Genomic DNA, 19866 nt, shown 5'->3' on the forward strand with positions numbered 1-19866 from the left:
CAGTAAAGCGGCTGAGTTGTTAACAGCCGGCGGTAAGGAGCTGGTAGGGCGTAAGCATTAGCTCTTAGGTGTAACAGTGAATAAATTTCCGAAGACTGGAATCTCAGTGCGCTCCAATCCTTGGCCCTATTGCGTATAAAGTTCAATCGACGCTACTGTGCGAGAGGTTTGAGTCTTCGTCAACAAACTAATTGGACTTTATTGAAATCATCTAACAGTTTTCACGTAATTATAATACAAGAAATACAACGTGTGATGGTGGTGGGAGAATGGTAGCAATTATCGCAGGACTCTGTACAGTCGAGCATTTACGGTACTATTGACTTCATTGCCGTCGTTTATAATAATAGTAATACTTGGAAAAATGAATTGAAAAGTGAGTGCCTCGAATAAAAACGATTATCTTAAAAATAAAACACTTTGAATTTCGAAAAAAATAAAAAATAAAATAAAATACACATTACTCAGCATTGCACTACAAAATATCAGAATCGCAAAAGAAAAACTCGCAGTAAAACAAAAAAGGTTATGCATTCCGTAAAATCATGCCTATACCGTTGCTTGCGCTGCCCTTACGATTGGGCAACACGCCGAGCACACCGCCAATCGGACGCTGTGTGCCGCCGCTCAAACCCGCTGCCGCGAGCAACAGTTGTTGTTTCTTGATAATCTTCTGATCGGGCACAAAGCTGGGCGAAGACTTCTTAGCATTCTCACGCGACGGTTTCGAGCCACTTCCGCTCGCTCCATTAGCGTTGCCATTTTCCCCGCTACTGCCACTAATCGCACCCAACATCGGCCTGAAGGTTTCCGCTTCGTAGTCCAGCGGTGAAATGCCGGCTGCAGCGGCAGGCAATTTCCGCTTCTCAGCCGCTACAGCTGCTGCTGCTGCCGCTGCGGCGGCAGTGGTATCCTTCTCTTTGGGCCCCTGATATGGCTGAAATTCTGGAAAGATTGCCTGGATTTTCTCGTAATGTTCAAAGAGTTTCGGTATGCGCGTGTCGGCGAAGGATGCGACTGTAAGTTTTTCATGTGTTTGCATAGGCAGCAGCGACTCTTTGATTTGTTTGGTCGCCTTGACGGGCAACTTCGAGTAGCTGGTCATTTGCGTGGCGACGGTTTTCGAAGCGGTCGAGATCGCGCCTGAAGACGCACTCGCGGAGTCAGCTTTGAGCGCAGTTTTACTGTTGCTATTCGCTTTGATGTTTTGGTTGTTGTTTTTTGTATTCACGCTTGTACTGGTCGTGGTTGTTGTTGTTATTTCGCCAATAACTTTGCGGCTCAGCTTTTCATCGTAGCCCTGTAAACGCTCGCCTGACTGCGCTTTACTGCGTCCTCCTCCCTGTTTAGAGGACTTTTCGCCATTCGACTTGCTATTTCCGTTGCCGCCGCCGCCGCCGCCGCCGCCCTGTTGCTGTTGTTGTGATATGCGGTAGAATTTATTCTTCGTATTTGTTGCAGTAGCCTGTTCTTTCTTGTTGGCTGACGATTTGCTGCCGCCACCGCCGCCATTTCCGCCTCCTTTGCCGTTACCCTTTTCACCAGACTTCCCCTTTCCTTTGCCGCCCTTGCCAGCCTTCCCGCTCTGCGAGCCCAATATGACGCCATAGGTCGCTGAGATTTGTTGATAACTGGGCGGCTGTGTCTGCTGTTGTTGTAGTTTGTAGAGTTGTTGTTGTTGCTGTTGCTTTTTACTACTTCCGTTAGCGACATTCAACAATGGATTATTTGCGCCATTCACGGCCGTGTAAACGGATTTGTTGAACGGCGTTGGCAATTTAATGGGAATTTTCACGCCCGCTCCCGGCATGGCGTTGATGGCGCCCACAACACTGGTCGCCGAATTGCTGAAGCTGCCGCCGCCGCCGCCGCCGCCACCAACATTATTGGATGAAATGCGCGGATATTGTGGCGAGTAGATCTGATGGAGGTTCGTTGTGGTGCTCGCCGCATTCGAATTGGGCGTTGTGTTTTCGGCGGAATAGGCGCGCGGTGTGGACACTGGGTCATTGGGGTCGATGGGCTGTGTGGTACCGTAAAATATTAGCGACCACTCGCGGAGTAAGGCGTGACCTTTTATGGTTTCCGTTGCCGGGTGGTTGGGTTGGAACAATTGGGTTCAATTGTTGTTTGTGAGTAGTGTTAGTGATTGACAATTACACGGTTGCATGATTACAGTTATATATATATGTATGTATTTTAAATTTGAGGTTATGTTAAAGAAAATAGTTTTCAGTTAGATTTTTGTTTTGTTTGGTTTGATTAGTTACAGAATTTATATGTATAAATTTATATTGCCAAATTGTCAATAAGGCGCAGCATGTAAGTATAAAAGTTAGAAAAAGAAGTAGTTAAATACATCCAGAAAATTTCAGAGTTTAATATTTGAAGCAGTTAAAATTGGTGAGATTTTAGTAAGATTTTTATAAGAAAAAAATTCGGTTCGCTTTCTTCACTTACCCATATAGCGACCTTCGTTGTGAATTTCCAACTGCCAATCGCCATGCGGTGACTCTCCCCAAGTATGGACGGACATGAAGGGCCACTGGTTAAAACCAGAACGTGATACATCGTGAATACTGAAAAATAAAGGAAGTAAGAGTTATTTTCGTTAGAAAAGCACTTAACTCATGAGCTATAAAAGAGTTAAATGGAGAGAAATTAAATAAAATATCTTTCTCTCAGCTTTGAGTTGGGGTTAGTTTATAGTTGAATACTAAGTTTTCGAATGACTGTGAATGAAGTTGTTGTTGCCGTTGAAAGATTATAAAAATTGCACTTGATTTTGTTTTTTAAATGGTGCTGGAGTGACCAATTATAAATCTGGGTCGATGCAGTTATGCCGACTCAACTGCCGTGGGAACGATTGGGGACACAGGATTGTGAATGATCTGCTGGAAGGTGGGATAGCCTTCAACTGGAATATCTTAAAAGTATCAAAACAATACGTAAAGTATTTAGAAAACAACTAAGGTGAAGTGAGTCGATTTGACATTGAAAGTGATGAACCTTAGCAGAGGATATAGTAAAGAAAAAAAAAAATTTGTACCATCGTTCCATTAGAATCCTCCCTCACTACAAAATACGATTCCTCATGAATTAAGAAAATGGATTTTTATATTATTTTTAGCAAGAAATACTGACTTAATTTAAAAATTTATTTGAGGAAAAATAAAGCCAAAGTTTGGGTAAAAAAAAATGACAGTAATTTTAGTTTTTGATTTTTTAGAAATTTTTCAAGTACCGAAACTTAAGTTAAGTTCCCGAAACTTAAGAATTTTTATGACTTTTCGGGACAGTTTGAGTTTTTTATGTAATTTTTCTGTATTGTTTTGGGGCTTTTTTGTTTTTTTTTTCGCGAAATAACGGATTTTTTATTTTAATCTCGGGATTTATCTTCATTTGTCAAAACCTTAAGAATTTTTTTGCACTTTCTGGATTTTGCAATATTCTTTCTATAATCTTTAAGAACTTTTCTGAATTTTTAAAATTTTGTATCTTTTCGGGACTTATTTGGATTTATCGCGATCTTTAAGATTTTTTGGAATTATTTGGCATTTTCGGGACTTTTTGGATTTTTCGGGACCTCTCAGTATTTTAAGAAATGGGTGTTCTACTTTTCGGACACTCCAAGAAATTTTGAGAACGTTTTGCGATTTTTGGGGCTCCTCCGAACTTTTTCGAAAATTTTCTAGATATTTTCGGGACTCTTCTATTTCGGTATTTTTTTTAAACTTGTCGGGATTTTTCTTTATTTTACAAAAATTGTTGGATTTTTTTAGATTATTCGGTATTTCTTTGAAACCTTTTGGAAATTTTCTGTGGGTTTTTTGAAGACATTTTAGATCTTTTCGGAGCTTTGATAGATTTATGCAGAACTTAGAGGTTTTTTTGGAACTATTTGAGATATATTTTCAGATTTTTTTTTAAATTCTTGGGACTTATCTAGATTTTTCGGATTTTATTTGATATTTTGTTTGGATTTTTTCGGGAATTCCCGGAATCTATAATAATTTTTGGCATTTTAGTAAATTATTATTTACGATTTTTCGGGACTTTCCGGGATTTTTTTTGAAATCTTTTGAAACTTCTCTGGATTTTTCGAAAACATTTTAGACCTTTTCATAACTTTTATGGATTTATCCAGAACTTTAGAGTTTTTGGGACTATTTGCGATTTATCGGAAATTTTTGGCACTTTTCATGTATTGTTTGCACGTTCTCGGGACTTATCTGGATTTTTCCGGGTTTCTTGGGAATTGATCNACTATTTGCGATTTATCGGAAATTTTTGGCACTTTTCATGTATTGTTTGCACGTTCTCGGGACTTATCTGGATTTTTCCGGGTTTCTTGGGAATTGATCCGATTTTTCTGCATTTTTCGGAAATTGATGGAATTTTTCGTGACCCTCTTCCTTCCTTTTTTCCTCTTTTCAGGTAACTTTGGGTTTTAAAACTTTTCTGAGTTTCCCGGATTCTTTTTTAAACATTCTTAAAAGTGTTGGACAACTTTTTAAATTTTTTCGGGGCTTTTCTGGATCCTTTCTTTTGAAATGACTTGAAATTTTCGGGTATTTTTTAATTATTTTTCGGACATCTCTATCTCTATTCAAATTGTTTCTGGAATTTTCGGGAACTCTTTGATTTTTTCGGGGCACCGATTGGTATCGACTGAAAACGCTTGCATCACGAGACGCTGAACAACGAATTGATCCGCTGTGCTTTTGAGCGCCGTGGGGTTCCGCTGTCTTCAGCATGTATCCACGTAAAACACCGACAGGCGCTCGTTTGACCCAACACACAGAGTATAAAAAGCTCGTTTACCAACATAATTTAGCCGAGATTTGTTCTCGCAAGTGCAGAGAGGATACCACTACTTTACGTAAAATCTAGCTTCTACACATCTCGCAAGAACCACTTTCGTTTTTAGAAGAGTTCTGCTTGGCCTATACATTTGTATCTCAGGAACCCGTTGAGATATCAAAATGCTAAGGACTATAATTGTAAAACACCTGTTTTTTTTTTAGTTTTCTTTATAGAGACAGCACTTTCAAGACTACACTTTGTGGAAAGTTTCGTTTTATTTTCAATAGGAAAATCGATTTTCACCCGGGATTTTTTCGATAAAACAAAATCTCATAGAAAAAATAATCATTAAAAATACTGTGAAATTAAAGGGAATTTTTGTGAACAAATCAAAACTGCTGTCGGCTCGAAAAATACAATACAAAAGCACAATTAAAATATAATCGCCATATAAATTGCAAATAAGAGAAACAATTTTTGAGAATAAAATCTTTAGGGGAAAAATCAAATTAAACGTATAAAAACGTTCACAGTTTAAAATTAGTATTATGTCTACCAGAGGCCATCAGCAACAACAGATACAGCAACAAAAACAGCAGCAGCAGCAGCAAAGCTACCGCCACCCAAGCACCGACCCAACAGCCAGTCGAAGTGGACACAGCGTGCTGCTGGGAGGCCTTCGGCGAATACAGCACCCTCTGGCACAATCACCACCACGACGACGTCCGCGGCGACAAGGGCGCCGCCAGTGACCGAACAAATTGCTAATCTGCTCAATTTGGCGCAAAATTTGCTGTACAGCGTGCGAGAGCAACAACAACTTGACACAACAGCAAAGACAGCGACAACGTCATTACCGCCCACAGCGCGACCACACCATACCAACGCGCCGACGGGCAGTGCAAACTTTGCCCCTGAAAATCGGAGTGCAAATAGAAATTCCAATACGAATGACAGTGGTGCCAGCAGTACTAGTGGAAATGGCGGCGCCGGCGGCAGTCGAGTAATTACGAATAGCAGCACGAACACCGCTGACGGACTACAATCGGATGAGACACAATTTTGCAACTGTTTCGAGTGTTTGGCGCATAAATTACGCAGAGGAATTATCAGTATAGCAACAGCGTCGTCCTCCTCGAATGGAGTTGTCGGCAATGAGGTGGCAACAATCGCTTAATGCACGCAGTACATGACACAACAACAGTAGCGGAGTTCGCCAACACCGCGAAGACAGACGCAAGCATCGGCATCGCCATCACCATCGCCATCACGGAAGCGCAGCAACAATGCTGACCAGTGATAGTATACATTTTCAATGTTCAATTTGTTTGGATTCCTATAGGTTTCGTCGGCCGACGGCCACTCAGTGCGGACATATATTTTGTAGGCATTGTATAATGAAGTGTGTCAGCTGCCAGGGCAAGTGTCCCATGTGCAATTGCAAATTGAATTCCAGCAATGTATTCCGCGTGTACTTTTGAGCAGATCTTTTGTTGCTGCGAGCAAGTGAATTTGGATTGTTGGCCGAAAATGCTGCTGTGTGGAATGTGCTGCTGTAATGAAATTTTGTATTTTCGAAATTTCCTCGTTTATATTTTTTTCTACAAATCTACTGATGTATGTACATTTTTATATCCATAAATGCGTATTTTCTAATACGTATGGCTGCTATTTTTTGGCGTAATAGATTTTCTTTTGTATGCATTTTTTTGATAGTTTTGTTACCTTTGTGCCATTATTAGATTAGTATTTTGTGTTGTTAGATGTATGTATGTACTTTGTTTTGCTAGTTTTTTTTTAAATATACACAGCTTGCATCTTGCATTGCAAATAAGGCTTTGTAGATTTATAGGATTCTTACAACAATTTTTCTTTAAAATTTGTTTGTTTTCGTTACGTATTGTGAAACGATTTTCCGCCATCCCTTGTACTGTTAGGACAGGGCACAGTGCTGAATTGTCGCTGGCATGTCGTTAGTAGTGCCATTACAGTAGCCGTCTCATCAGCTATCTGCCCAGACTCGACCCTAATATTTCCAATGACTGTCCGGCTTGTGAAGACTCCCCACACGACTCCAACACCCACATGCCAGCTCAAACCAATCAACTCACCCTTTGGTCCGACCCCGTCGAAACTGGAAAGTTCAGGGCGACTACTCTGTATTGCGATTCGAAACACAATGCGATTCGAAAGCCGACACGGACAAATACACATTCATAGTGCCAAGTATTCGAAGTCCCAATGATTTGCTTTTCGAACCGCAATACAAGTAGACGCCCAGGTGGTGAAGTACTTGCTTTATTTAGCATTACCAATTGGTGATCCAAATGGGACAAAAAAGACACGGGGGCATTTCCAAGCATTAGGCTCTTCGGTGCTCGGTTAGTAGCTCCTTTGATGGGCTAGATGGCTCGAGTTTCAAGTCTTTCCGATTGGGCTTCTGGCATAAAATAAAAACTCAAAGGAAATAATTATGGCGCGTTACAAGCTTCACTCGACTTGGAATGCTTTGTTGAAAAAGCCCTGTTTGAAAGTATTTATTTTGAAGCGCTATTACTATTTACTGGCCGAAAGGAGAACCCCACACCAGTTCTTTTACTCAAAGCTAAGTAAAGTGCTGAAAGCCTAATAAGCGACGGACGACTGAAGAGTCGCTTATGGAGTTCTGCTCTGAGTTCTTCTAAGTTACAAAGCAACATCAGACGTGAACTATTCTTCTAAGTCTCAAGCTGCCTAGCCTCTCTTCCCCGCATGCTATGAAATCGGAAATTACAAAGAATTAGCTAAGAAAGTTTCGACTTACCGTGGTGTGAGTAAAGTAACTTTGGTGCCTGCCGGTGATTTCAGATTAAGTTGAATGTCACCGCGACGTTGTGATGTGAGTGTGATTTTTGCCTGAACGTGTTCCAGATAATTGACGGATGAGCAGTGTTTTACGGTTAACTGTAATGTGATATAACTTCTGGGCGGAATAACTCTGTAATTGTAAAGTGTTAAATGTTAAAAATCATATGAAGCCACCGATTAATGTCTTTAAGTCTCTTAAATATTTCCATCCTTCATTCACTTGCCATTCCAATACTTACTTATCCACATGCGGCGCATTGATCTCGCAACGCTGTTGTTCCGGCACCGTTTTCCAGTTACGCGCCGCTTTCACCATAGCCGCCGCATCCATCAGCCCATAGCCGAATGAGTGACTAATACGCCGACCGACACCATTCTTCGACCATGTCGGATCGCGTAAATTCGCCGGTTTCGCTGTACGCACCACAATGTGTTGCAAATCGCGCCACGTCAAATTCGTATTCGATTCGAGCACCAACGCCGCTATGCCGGCTGCCAGTGGCGCCGACGCCGAGGTACCCGTATGCGATACCGTGCACGAGTGATGCAAGTCTGTCGTCACCACCTGCTTCTCACTCTGTCCGCCACTACTGTAAGTGGTCGCCAATGTGGAACTGCATTTCTCCGAATACCAGGGTACATGACCCTCTTCGGTGGCACTAGATATTGACAGTGTCCAAATGGAGTTCGTATACCCATCACAGTTGCAATTGTCGAATTCACGACCACCATTGCCTGAAGCCCAAATAAAAATGCTACCCTTGCCCTGCCGTCCTTTCGTCACGCCTTCGATGAAGGCGCGTTGCGCCAACTCACCCGGCCCATCGACCGTTTTACCATCGTCGTCGGGTCCCCAAGACGCACTATAGATGTCTATGTGTTGCGGATTGAGCGATAGGGAACGCGCTTCGACGGCGTCCGTTACATCGCCATCCAACATTCGGACACCGCCAACACTGGCGCCAAATGCAATACCAACCGCACAGATTGAGTTATTGGCGGTGGCGGCCACTTCACCAGCGCAACGCGTACCATGACGATTCGAATCGGTCATGTCGTAGTGAGGCATTGGATCGTTGTCGTGGCTGTTGACGTCGTAAGACGCCTCGGGATCCTAAGCGGGTAAGGGAATTAGAGTTATAGGTTAAATAATAAAGTGTATTAATGAGTGTGGAAATTAATCACTACTTGGTTTTGTGCGAATTTAAGGGACTTACATAGTTGTGCTCGATATCGGGATGATCCGATTCCAGACCATCGTCGAGTATTGTCACCACAATACCCCTGCCGGTGATGCCCGCCTGCCATGCAGGTACCACATTCATATCCAAGCCGCCACCGCGATTCTGGTTACGAATTAAAATTAAAAAAGTGTGACGAGTACTGTACAATTACATATCGATGGCTGAGTGAAAGATCGACCTACCTCGGCAGCCAGTTCGAAAACGCCCTATTTCAGAAAATTGTTCAACCATTCAGGGCATTATCGAACCGAATTCTGAGATAGAGCATTCTTCGACCAATGCCTGAGATAGGGTGTTCTCCAATCAAATTATGAAGTAGGGCATTTTTGAAAAGTTTTCTAAGAGAGGGTGTTTTCAAACTGGCTGCCAAGATAGGTCGATCTTCCACTCAGGTGACGATATGCAAATATACATACAGTGAGGGATATATGTATGTATGTAAAAATATAGCATAAGTCTGTTCGCACTCTCTCGCTTGGTGTACTTACCAGATACCACATTTGCGCCCATTTCGGGTCGTTTAAAGGAACTGTATCCACCTGTGATNAGAAAATTGTTCAACCATTCAGGGCATTATCGAACCGAATTCTGAGATAGGGCATTCTTCGACCAATGCCTGAGATAGGGTGTTCTTCAATCAAAATTATGAAGTAGCGCGTTTTTGAAAAGTTTTCTAAGAGAGGGTGTTTTCAAACTGGCTGCCAAGATAGGTCGATCTTCCACTCAGGTGACGATATGCAAATATATAGTGAGGGATATATGTATGTAAAAATATAGCATAAGTCTGTTCGCACTCTTTCGCTTGGTGTACTTACCAGATACCACATTTGCGCCCATTTCGGGTCGTTTAAAGGAACTGTATCCACCTGTGAAAGCGCGCGCGACGATGTTCTCGACGGCCGCATTCGTATATAGTCACGTTTCCGACGCGACTTGGCCTGCTGCTGCTTGGCCCAGTGCACTCGATTGTCATCGTCAAGTCGCGTCTGATGCGGCACCGAGGGCATCAGCGAGCGCTTGGAGACTGTGTGATGCGCAAAATGATAGTGATCATCGAAGATCTGGAAATATTTAAAGGAAAAAAGAAGATTGTTAGTAATAGAAGCACTGTAGTGTTTTGGGCATGGATATTTTTTTTATAAAAAAAAATGGAAAAACTTGGCAATCAAATATCCAAAACACATTGGCGGCGAAGAGAAACGAAAATTCAAATTTTTTAGTAGAAAATAAAAAGCGAAAATGCCGAGCGTTTGGTATAATATTTTAGAGAAATTTCGACATTCACTACGCAACGCAAAACAGCTCTCACGCCTGAAGGACTACTCTAAACTCAAGCTCTCCAGCCGTCTATTGATACGACCCATCCCTGGAGATGCATTCAAATCCTATCTGGCGAAGATGGCTATCGCCATGCTCTTCGGCCAATACAAACGTAAGTTCTTCACAAGAGCAAAATGCTATCACTAAGCGTATAACCTACCCTTACCTACCCAGAACCACGACGTCTAACTTGCACCGTGAAAGCAGAAAAACAAGCCAACGAACGAGCCACACAATCACCCAAATACGTGCAGAAGGAATCCAAGCACTGGTATCCTGATCCCGAATTCATGAAGCAATTTGAAGGCTGCATCATAGACGATAAAGCGCCACGTTTCGACCATTGGACAGGCCGAGTTCCCATACCAGTAGAACGTGCATTTCGCACAAAGTTTATCAACTTTGGCCCCGCGCATCCAGCTGCGCATGGCGTCTTGCGCATGGTGCTGCAGCTGGACAATGAGACCGTTCTATCGGCCGATCCACACATCGGACTACTGCACCGCGGCACAGAGAAGCTACTCGAATATAAAACGTACATACAAGGTCTGCCCTATTTCGATCGCCTGGACTATGTCTCCTGCATGTCCAACGAACTGTGCTATTGCTTGGCCATCGAGAAGCTGTTGGGTTTGCAGGTGCCGCGGCGCGCAAAGTACATACGCACGATGTTTTCGGAAATTATGCGGCTCACCAATCACACGGTCGCCTGCTCCACAGCTGTGCTGGATTGCGGCGCCATTACACCACTTTTCTGGATGTTCGAAGAACGCGAGAAGCTATACGAGTTCTGTGAGCGCGCCTCAGGTGCACGCATGCACGCCGCTTACATACGACCGGGCGGCGTTGCCTTCGATTTACCGCTTGGCTTCTGTGATGATCTATTCGACTTTATTTGTCGCTTCAAACACCGCATCGATGAGTTCGAAGATGTCATTACTGATAACCGTATTTGGCGCACGCGCAACATCGGCATCGGACGCATTACGGCGCATGACGCTTTGAATTATGGCTGCTCGGGTGCAGTGTTGCGTGCCACTGGTGTAAAGTGGGATCTACGCAAGACACAGCCATATGATGCGTACCCAGAGGTGGAATTTGATGTGCCTGTGGGCAGTAACGGCGACTGCTATGATCGTTACTTGTGTCGCATACGCGAGATGCGCGAGGCCTGTGTTATCATCAATCAGTGCCTGAATCAGATGCCAGCGGGCGAGATAAAGGTGGACGACTACAAGGTGTGTCCGCCGCGTAGACGCGTTATGAAGCGAGGCATGGAGGAGCTGATACACCACTTCAAGTATTATACGCAGGGGTTTGCAGTACCACCTGGCGAGACTTATACAGCCATCGAATCGCCAAAGGGTGAGTTCGGCGTTTATCTGGTGTCGGATGGGTCGTCGAGGCCGTATCGCTGCAAGATTCGGGCAGCAAGCTATCCACATTTGGCGCTAATGAATAAGCTGACTTTCAAGCACTTATTGGCCGATGCGGTGGCCATTATTGGTTCATTGGATATAGTATTTGGCGAAATCGACCGTTAAGAAGAGATGGAAGAAAGCTGAGCAACTTGTCAGGTGCTGAGAATTGAAGGTAAAAGAATTGAATTAAAAAAAAAAAACGCAGAAGAATCATTGAATAAAATAGAGAGCGTTTTGCAAATCTTTCTTGGTTATTAGATGAAATATTTAATACTGAAACTTTTTCAAATGGGTGCCCCATACGTCAATGCAAACATCTTTTTGGATGGACTTTTCATGAAATCATCCCACGGTAAATCAAAGCTAGTCTGTCTCTGAGAGATTGGACGTATTTGAGAGGTTTCTTTAAACTGGTGATAAGCACCGCTTCTCCTGCGCTCACCGATGTCCAGAGAGCTTTTACTCGGCACATGCCATTAAAAGTTGTATGCTAAGCTCTCACTTTTTACGCGTTCACAGCATAGAAGCTCTCTCTGTCATTACTGCTTTAAACCGGTCACGACCAAAAAGAGGTTTTACTCTGTTTGTGTAGATCAGTGGTGCTCAGAGAGAGCTTTTACTGTCTGCGAGCCCTTATAAAATCTACAGAGAGCCGGGCGCTGTTTTGAACATCACTGACGATAGAAAGTTTCTTAAAAGCAATGACCAGAGAGAGCTTTTATTTACTCTACGCTTCCATAAAATACCTCTAGAAAGTTGTGAAGTGCCTTTTCGCCAGATACGTCATTGTCATGGCAGATATGGCCGTTCACAACATAAAATCTCTCTTTGCCTACTGCTGCTTTAAACCAGCGACGATTATGGAGTAAATATAATCATTCATATAAAATAATTAGAAAGCTCTAAAAAGTCAGTGACGAGCAGAGAGAGCGAGAGAGCTACTTTCTATTTATATGAAAAAGCAACGATCAGAGATAGCTTTAACTCTGTGCGCTCCACTTATTTCGAACAATTTTTCCACCAACTGCAGATGAGCTTAAAGTTCAGTTCACACTAGCAGCTTTAACATGTGAAGTCAAAATGTAAATGTCCTCACAAGAAAATCCCATATTTCATTAATGCATTGAGGTAATTACTCAAAAAAAGCAAGCAAAAAAAAAACACCGAAATTAAAAATGCTTAAAATTTCACGCTGATTGCGCCATTTATCAACGGGAACTTTAGCTGTTTTTCAAAGTACATAATTACGCCAACATTCAACAATGTGGCAACACACAGAGCACCAGCCACAATTAACTGCCGCTTGTTAATTACTGCTTAATTAATTAAGAGTTAAATGGCTTAATGAGATTACTAAAAGTGCACCAAGTAGAAACACAACTACGCACGCACGCACGCACACGCACCAGAGCGCTGAAAGCTAGATTGTCGTTTGTNAAGAGACATTTTCACTAACAACGCTTTAAACGAATGTACATATAAGCTAACGGCGTTTAAATGCCGCTATAAATGTTAACGCGTGTAGCAAGTATTTATGCAAATATTCGTACTTACATACATACATACATATACATATGTATGAAACAAAAATGTGCTCAAAAAGTGTTGTTGCAAGTGCTTTGTTACCAGGCTATTGACGTGAAAACTTGACATCCATACCCATACATTTACATACTTACATATGGGAGCGTAATTAAAATTAACTTTTTTGCAATTGTTTTTTCAAGTGATCTTTCCGCCCGCGTAAAATTCGATTTAAAGTTATGATTTCAGTTGCAAAAAAAAGAAAATGAATTTTATTGCTGAAAATATGAAATTCAACAATTTTATTGAGCTTGAGGCCGTTTTTAAATGAGAAAATGTTATCGAAAAACTACAATAATCTACAAAGGTAGAAGTTATAGCTGCTTTTTCGGATATCCCCACATCTCCTCATCGGACCTCTTCATCGATTTCACTGGGACTTCTACCTTTGTAAATTATTGTTGTTTTCCCACAACATTTTCTCATTTGAAAACGGCCTCAAGCTCAATAAAATTGTTGAACAGAATTGTTCAAAGGTCATAAATAGCAAAAAAAAAAAACGGAAATATTAAAAGAAATGGTAAATGTGTCGAATTTTAACTAAATAGGCCATTTCTGTAAAAAAACGACTTACGTTTAAATTTAGTTTTTTAAACCTCTTCCAAACTGTTTTTGTAATTGTAATAGGTACATAAAATTTCGATCAAATTACAATTTAAATAAAATAGAATTTAACTTATTGAGTAGGTGACAGTCCTCTTCAAAGGATATGCTATATGTCAATACAGGCTCTAAACTTCTATAACAGCGACGCTAAATCGAATTGTTAATTTCCCTCTTTTAAACACTAATTAAGTAAGTATGCGCACCAGCGAAATTACGCGCCTGGAGAATGAATGTACATATGTTTTTGATAAAACATAAAGTAAATTTAAAACAGAAAAGTGCAAGTTCACACAAAACTTAATTTATTATCGCATGCCTACAAACATGTTTAAAATGTGCAGTATGTATGTGTGTAAGGCGACAAATGCAATTACCTCAATTAAAACGAATACTTATGTTCATTTGTGAAATAATTTTATAATAAAGTGAATTTATAGTCGCCAACACAATTAAGGAAGGCTGCCAGGTGTTTCGAATGCGAATGCGGCCAAAGGTGAGTAATGTACTAATGAAGCAATGAAACAGAGCGTTGTGTGTGTGTGTGTTTAGGAAAGTGTTAAGGCTCTTCTACACATGTATACCCTGTAGCAAAAAGCTAAAGAGAGTCAGTAAAAATACCAGTTCATTAACTCAAGCGATAGCTAAGCGACATTCGACACTACACAGCGACATGCATTGATTTAAGTAAAACTATTACCGATTAGGCTAGGGTTCCACTCCAAGTCTTTACTTATATATTTAGCCTGTGATTCTGAAAATCTGTAAATTTACACATAACTTAACGTTTACTACACCTATTTCAGTCGCTCACAAGCTGTGCCATCGGAAGAGAGGGATTGTAAAGTTCAAGTGTAGTCTTCCCAGAACCGTGTCAGTTGTTTTCCCTTTGGAAATAATTTGATGCTCCTACTGACTTCCGTCAGTTTTCATATTAAATTCAAATAAAAAAATAATTTTTTCCTCAAATTGGTTTCGTCAATCTGGCTATTACAGCCGGTTTCACCAGCAATTTAAAGGGAAAATGATTTATAATTTTCTGTCAATTTCCATATAAAATTCAAAAAACTAAAATCATTTTTCACTTAAATTGCTTTCGTGAAATTTGCTGTTAGTGCCGTTTTATCAAGTAGCTTTTAAAGTTTATTTGCCCCTCAAATAAATTTTTTTAGAATAAAATTTGTGTTTAAAGGACAGATAAATTTTAAAACTAACTTGAGAAAACGGCCTTTGGTTTATTTCCATTCTTTCTATTTTCAGATTGACAAAGAAATAAATGTTTTTTTTATAAATATCGGTTTTTAAACCCAGAAGATGTATCTTTTCAACGACCTTTTTTCGTGTGAAAAAAATGTAACCATGTTTTAACGCCCTCAAAACATTTATACGGTTTTGTTTGGAAAGCATATTTTTGTGGATTTTTCTTAAGAATAAAATGAATTATTCGTATACATGCAAAAAAGTTGTCTATTTAATAAATTTCAATAAAAATAAAAGCAATCATAAGGGTGGTCACTGTTTCTGTTAAAAATTTTCACGTCACTAGTTACTGGTTAATTGATTTTCTCACAAACCTCCCCTGAAAAAGCTTCACAGGGCAGAAAATGTGCCGTTTTTGCCTTACAAGAGTGTGAAATTTTATTTTCGCACCCTTTGCCTTCAATTTAGAATCGAACACGAAAAGAGAAAGTGGCAATCAAAAGACAACATTTTTTGGAAGAAACGAATCGAGAATCACCATTAATATAATTATTTCAATTTAAATATAAATTACAATTTTGAAAAATATAATTTCATTTGAGAAGAAAAGCATTAAAAGCAATAAAAATGGAATAATAAATTAAATTGAAAAAAAAAAATCTTAAAAAAAAATTAAATTTAAAAATTAAAAAAAAAAAAAAAACATAAAAAAGGATAAAAAAGTGCACTACCCGAGGACTTGAACTTTGGACCTCAGAAATGCCACGCTAGGGTTTTAACTACCCGTATTTCTACTGCTATTCTAATGCACAGCCAGAAAATTGACATCTCATAGGACACAGCCATGCTAAAAGTACCAGTCACTAACACTGAAAAAGGAAAGAGCGTGAACTAGTTGGGCTAAAACGCAAACTGGTTGCGCTCTAGTTTACAACTAGTGGCTTTTCCTGCAGGGTAAGCACTGAAATACATACAAACCAATGCTCAACAAATATGCACAACGAAGCAAAGATAAATTAGTAGACGGTTCATAAGCGTATGTGAACAAGCATACTTGCAGGCGCAGGTAAAGTATTTAGTACTGGCAGTTTAATTGAAATTTCTCGTTTGTTTTGCGGTTTGCTGTTGTTGAGGTAATACCTAGAACCTGTCTATTTTCCTAAAAAAAGTAAGCATTAAAGAAAAGGCACAACTCGAATGACAATTTCCTGGAATTGTAGGTAAAAGGAGTACAAAAGCTCTTAAATTTATTTAAAAAAATATTTTGAAAAATATGAACGTGTTATATATTCTGGAGAACCTATAGGAATTTCAAGATTGTAATTTTTAAACATGGTAAAATATTTCACAAACAGCCCCTTCGGCAGACTTAAGTGAACCAGAGGAAAGGCGGAAAATCTCAGCCATAAGCGTTGGCGAGGAATGAAACGCATTATGCACTCAAACGCAACATTCCGGTTGCAATTCCGAAATGTTAACTGATCAAAATCTAGCGCAGGTATGTATATTCCATTTCCTTTTCCGCTACTACTTTCATTTCCGTTTTTGCTGCACGCTTTTGTCAATGACAACCAATTCAATTTTTGTTAGCATTGTGTTTTTGTGAAAAGTTTTGTGTATAGTCAATTGCTTAGCATGCAAGTGAAATTCCAATTGCAAATGAATTTTTTTTGGCAAAACCGGAAGCGGATATGAAGAGCCGCATGTATAAAATATGCATTTTTTTTTCAGAGTGAATGTGTGTACACCTATGCACTTGCAAATGTTTTCAATATGTTGATAGTTATGTGGCATCCACAGCCATAGCAAAATTTTTCGCAGTCATTGCAATTTATGTACCTGCCATATCGCTGCGCCCATAATTGACATAAATACAACCGAAAAAAGCAGACTATCAACGCTATTTGAATGCGCACTTAAGAAAAAAAAATCATGCAGTAGTGGGACGGGTTTATATGTATGTACATAGTTGCAGACATGGAAAGCCGGGAAGGTGGTCGGCATGCATTCGATCTGCCACGTGAACTGCTAGGAGAAAACATCAGTAAAAAAGAACAAGTTTTACTTAACAAAGTGCTACATGTATTTACTTAATATTTTTGATTTATTTTCCAACACAAATAGTTGGAAAAGTGTGGTGAAAGTGAAGCATTCGAAATTCGGGAAAGATGGCTGAAATGGAAGGGAGTAAATTTCCAACATTGTGAAAAGAAAAATTAAGTTTGCGTTAAATAAGTGGAGAAGTTAGGAAGCTAGATTTGAAAAGCAGGCTGGGAATGGAAAATTTCTTGAGCAAAAATTCACGCACCGGGTGTCATAGGAGTTAATGAGTTGCTGCCAAAAGCCTCATACCTAATCCTTGTGAAGGAGGAGCAGAGGAACAAATTGTGTTCTGTGGTCTTTTGGCTTGGGCGTATATCTTAGAGACGTTAAGGTTGACCTTCTTCTGCCTTAATTCTGAGAAAGCTTCCCGAGAGCGAATAAATTCAGAATACCAGCACGCAACCCACTCTACGCCTAAGAGCCCAAATGCACATGTCAAAATATGACCAAGGCGAATTCTTTCTTAGTGTTAACCGGAAACCAGATTTTGCAGAATCGTATCCAAATGATGGCAAGCTAATAAAAAGGCAGAAGATGTGATGAATTTGTATCCCTACGAAAGCGCAATTTAATCAAACTCTCCAGGCAATGCTGTTGTTTGTCAGAATGTGAAAAGGTGTGGAGCTTTCAGCAAAGTCATCCTTCCTAACTTCTGAATAAAGGTGGTGTCAGCTGGTCTCCAAGATATTGGCTTGGACCAGGGGAACCAGGGACAGAAACTTTTTCAAAAAAGTCGATAAATAATCGTTCATTTTTCATCGAAACATTTTTGATAAGAAAAAAAAATTAGACCTAACATTTCGGTCAAAAATAATAGTTAAAATTTGACTTAACTTTTTCGTTAAAAAATTCTATTTTTTCGCTAAAAAATAACAGCTGACATTTGACTTTTGTGTTTTCAATCATAATTTTCGAATTTCAAGAAGTCAGACGAAAAAAATTTGTCTATATTATATTTGACATTTTTGAAAAAAAAAATCAACAATTATTAATTTTTTTCAATCAAAAATAACAGTTAAAATGTCACTTTTATTTTTTCGATCAAAATTAACAGCTTACTGTAGACATTAATATTGTTTTATCGCTTATTTGCTTATCGTTGTAGAAACGATTAAAATTAAGCTTTTATTTTTAATCGAAAAATACAAGTCAAATTTAAAATTTTTTTTAGATGTTAAAAACAAAAGTAAAATTTTAACTGTTCATTTTGATCGAAAAAATAAAGGCCAAATTTTAACTGTTATTTTAGATTGTAGAAATAAAAGTAAAATTTTAATTGTCGATTTTTTTTTCAAAAATGTCAAATATAATATCTATATACAAATTCTTTCGGTCTGACTTCTTGAAATTCGAAAATAACTGTTATTTTCTACCCCTGAATATAACTGGTTTTTATGAGAAACTTTTACATGACTTGTAGGTTTGACATAAACTGACTCGGGTTGGCCGCTGTAAGGCACAAACTTTCATCCTTTTAATAGATGTTACTATCAGGGACGTTAACAGGATTAACCACTTTTTTCTACTAAAACCAAATTTTTCATTCAGTTTACGTCCCTGATTTTTATCTGAAAGTATCGACGTAAACTTAAATAAAATTTGTTAACCAAAAAAACAAGAACCACTGGGCGCACCTGACAGCATGCCAAAACACACACATATATAAGTACATAGAAAGCAACACACACACACACATAAAAATAGGCAAATAAAGTGGCATACATAATTCAAATATGTAAACCTGAAGTACAAGTGAATGCACTCGACTATCGCACACCCACACTCACAATCACACATACACATGGTACACATGAATATTGAAGTGGCGAAAAGTTTGTATTAAAATTTGTCTGCAAAAATCTTTGCACGTTTAGTCGTTCATGCACCGCAAGTATATTCTTTGCTCCTTTTTGTGTCTTCGCGCCGCTTTTCTGTTAATTTGAGAGGCAACCACTCGACACTCACTTTAACCGCCAACGACAACGCTGCTGCGCTAGTCACCACAGTGTGCCAGAGTACCCGCTGTTGTTGCTCCACCCCGGCTGCTAACTACTGTCACTACAACTATGCGGCTACAAACAACGGAACTCCCAAAGCGGTAATGATAACGTGCAAGTAGAAGTCACCTGACTTGCCTACACAACTTGCCTAACCAGTGCATTCTTCACGCTTCTTCTCAACATCCTCACAAGGAGGAGAGCACCAACACCACCGGGGGGGGGCAGAGGAGTTGCAGACGGCTTTCATTGTTATTTTATTGTGTTGTTGCGTTTATGGGTGTGTGTGTGTGTGACAGGTAGGCTTATGCAAATTTGGTAGGCAAACAGCCTGGCGGTAGACCAATCGCATCATCACATCTCGCCAAACTAAGGCGTTGTGAGCCGTGTCGACTTGAGCCGAGGAGCTAAGCAAGAATCCAGCTAACCAAGCTGCCAAGTAAATACAAATTGAATGGCAAAGCAGCAACTCAACTCCCTTTGTGTCAACTGCGCCTTGCACAACGCGGTCACATAGACATTGCATTAAACCAGTGCATCAATATGTGTATGTGTGTGGACATGCATTTGGTAGGCACTGTTTCACACATCACCGCACCGCCTGGCCATCGTATACAGCAGCTGCAACTAACACTAATATTGTTCCACCATTATTACTTGTGTAAGGATAACTGTCTCCTCGCCTAACTACTACTACTACTACTACACACACACACACACACACAAAGGCTGCTCACATCT

At 40.0% G+C, this 19866-nt stretch overlaps 2 protein-coding genes across 2 annotated transcripts in view; one reads left to right on the plus strand and one right to left on the minus strand.

Moving 5' to 3' along the window:
• Positions 1–471: 471 nt before the first annotated feature.
• LOC108370623 (furin-like protease 1, isoforms 1/1-X/2) overlaps positions 472–19866 on the minus strand; it is a 25719-nt gene continuing 6324 nt past the window's right edge. Inside the window, exons 2-7 of the mRNA XM_017625993.1 lie at positions 9713–9958; positions 8871–8999; positions 7893–8767; positions 7610–7783; positions 2461–2579; positions 472–2073 (exon numbers count right to left, since the gene is read on the minus strand). Coding sequence (XP_017481482.1) covers positions 527–2073; positions 2461–2579; positions 7610–7783; positions 7893–8767; positions 8871–8999; positions 9713–9958 — 3090 coding nt within the window. The 3' untranslated portion in view covers positions 472–526. The remainder of the gene's footprint in view (positions 2074–2460; positions 2580–7609; positions 7784–7892; positions 8768–8870; positions 9000–9712; positions 9959–19866) is intronic.
• Positions 10137–11761, plus strand: ND-49L (NADH dehydrogenase (ubiquinone) 49 kDa subunit-like). Its single transcript, XM_017625994.1, has 2 exons — positions 10137–10329; positions 10392–11761. Exons 1-2 carry the CDS (start codon positions 10137–10139, stop codon positions 11759–11761), a joined length of 1563 nt encoding a protein of 520 aa, XP_017481483.1.

Source organism: Rhagoletis zephyria, unplaced genomic scaffold (assembly GCF_001687245.7).
Source record: "Rhagoletis zephyria isolate East Lansing unplaced genomic scaffold, Rhagoletis_zephyria_1.1 Rzeph_scaffold_04350, whole genome shotgun sequence".
Taxonomy (NCBI): Eukaryota; Metazoa; Arthropoda; class Insecta; order Diptera; family Tephritidae; genus Rhagoletis; species Rhagoletis zephyria.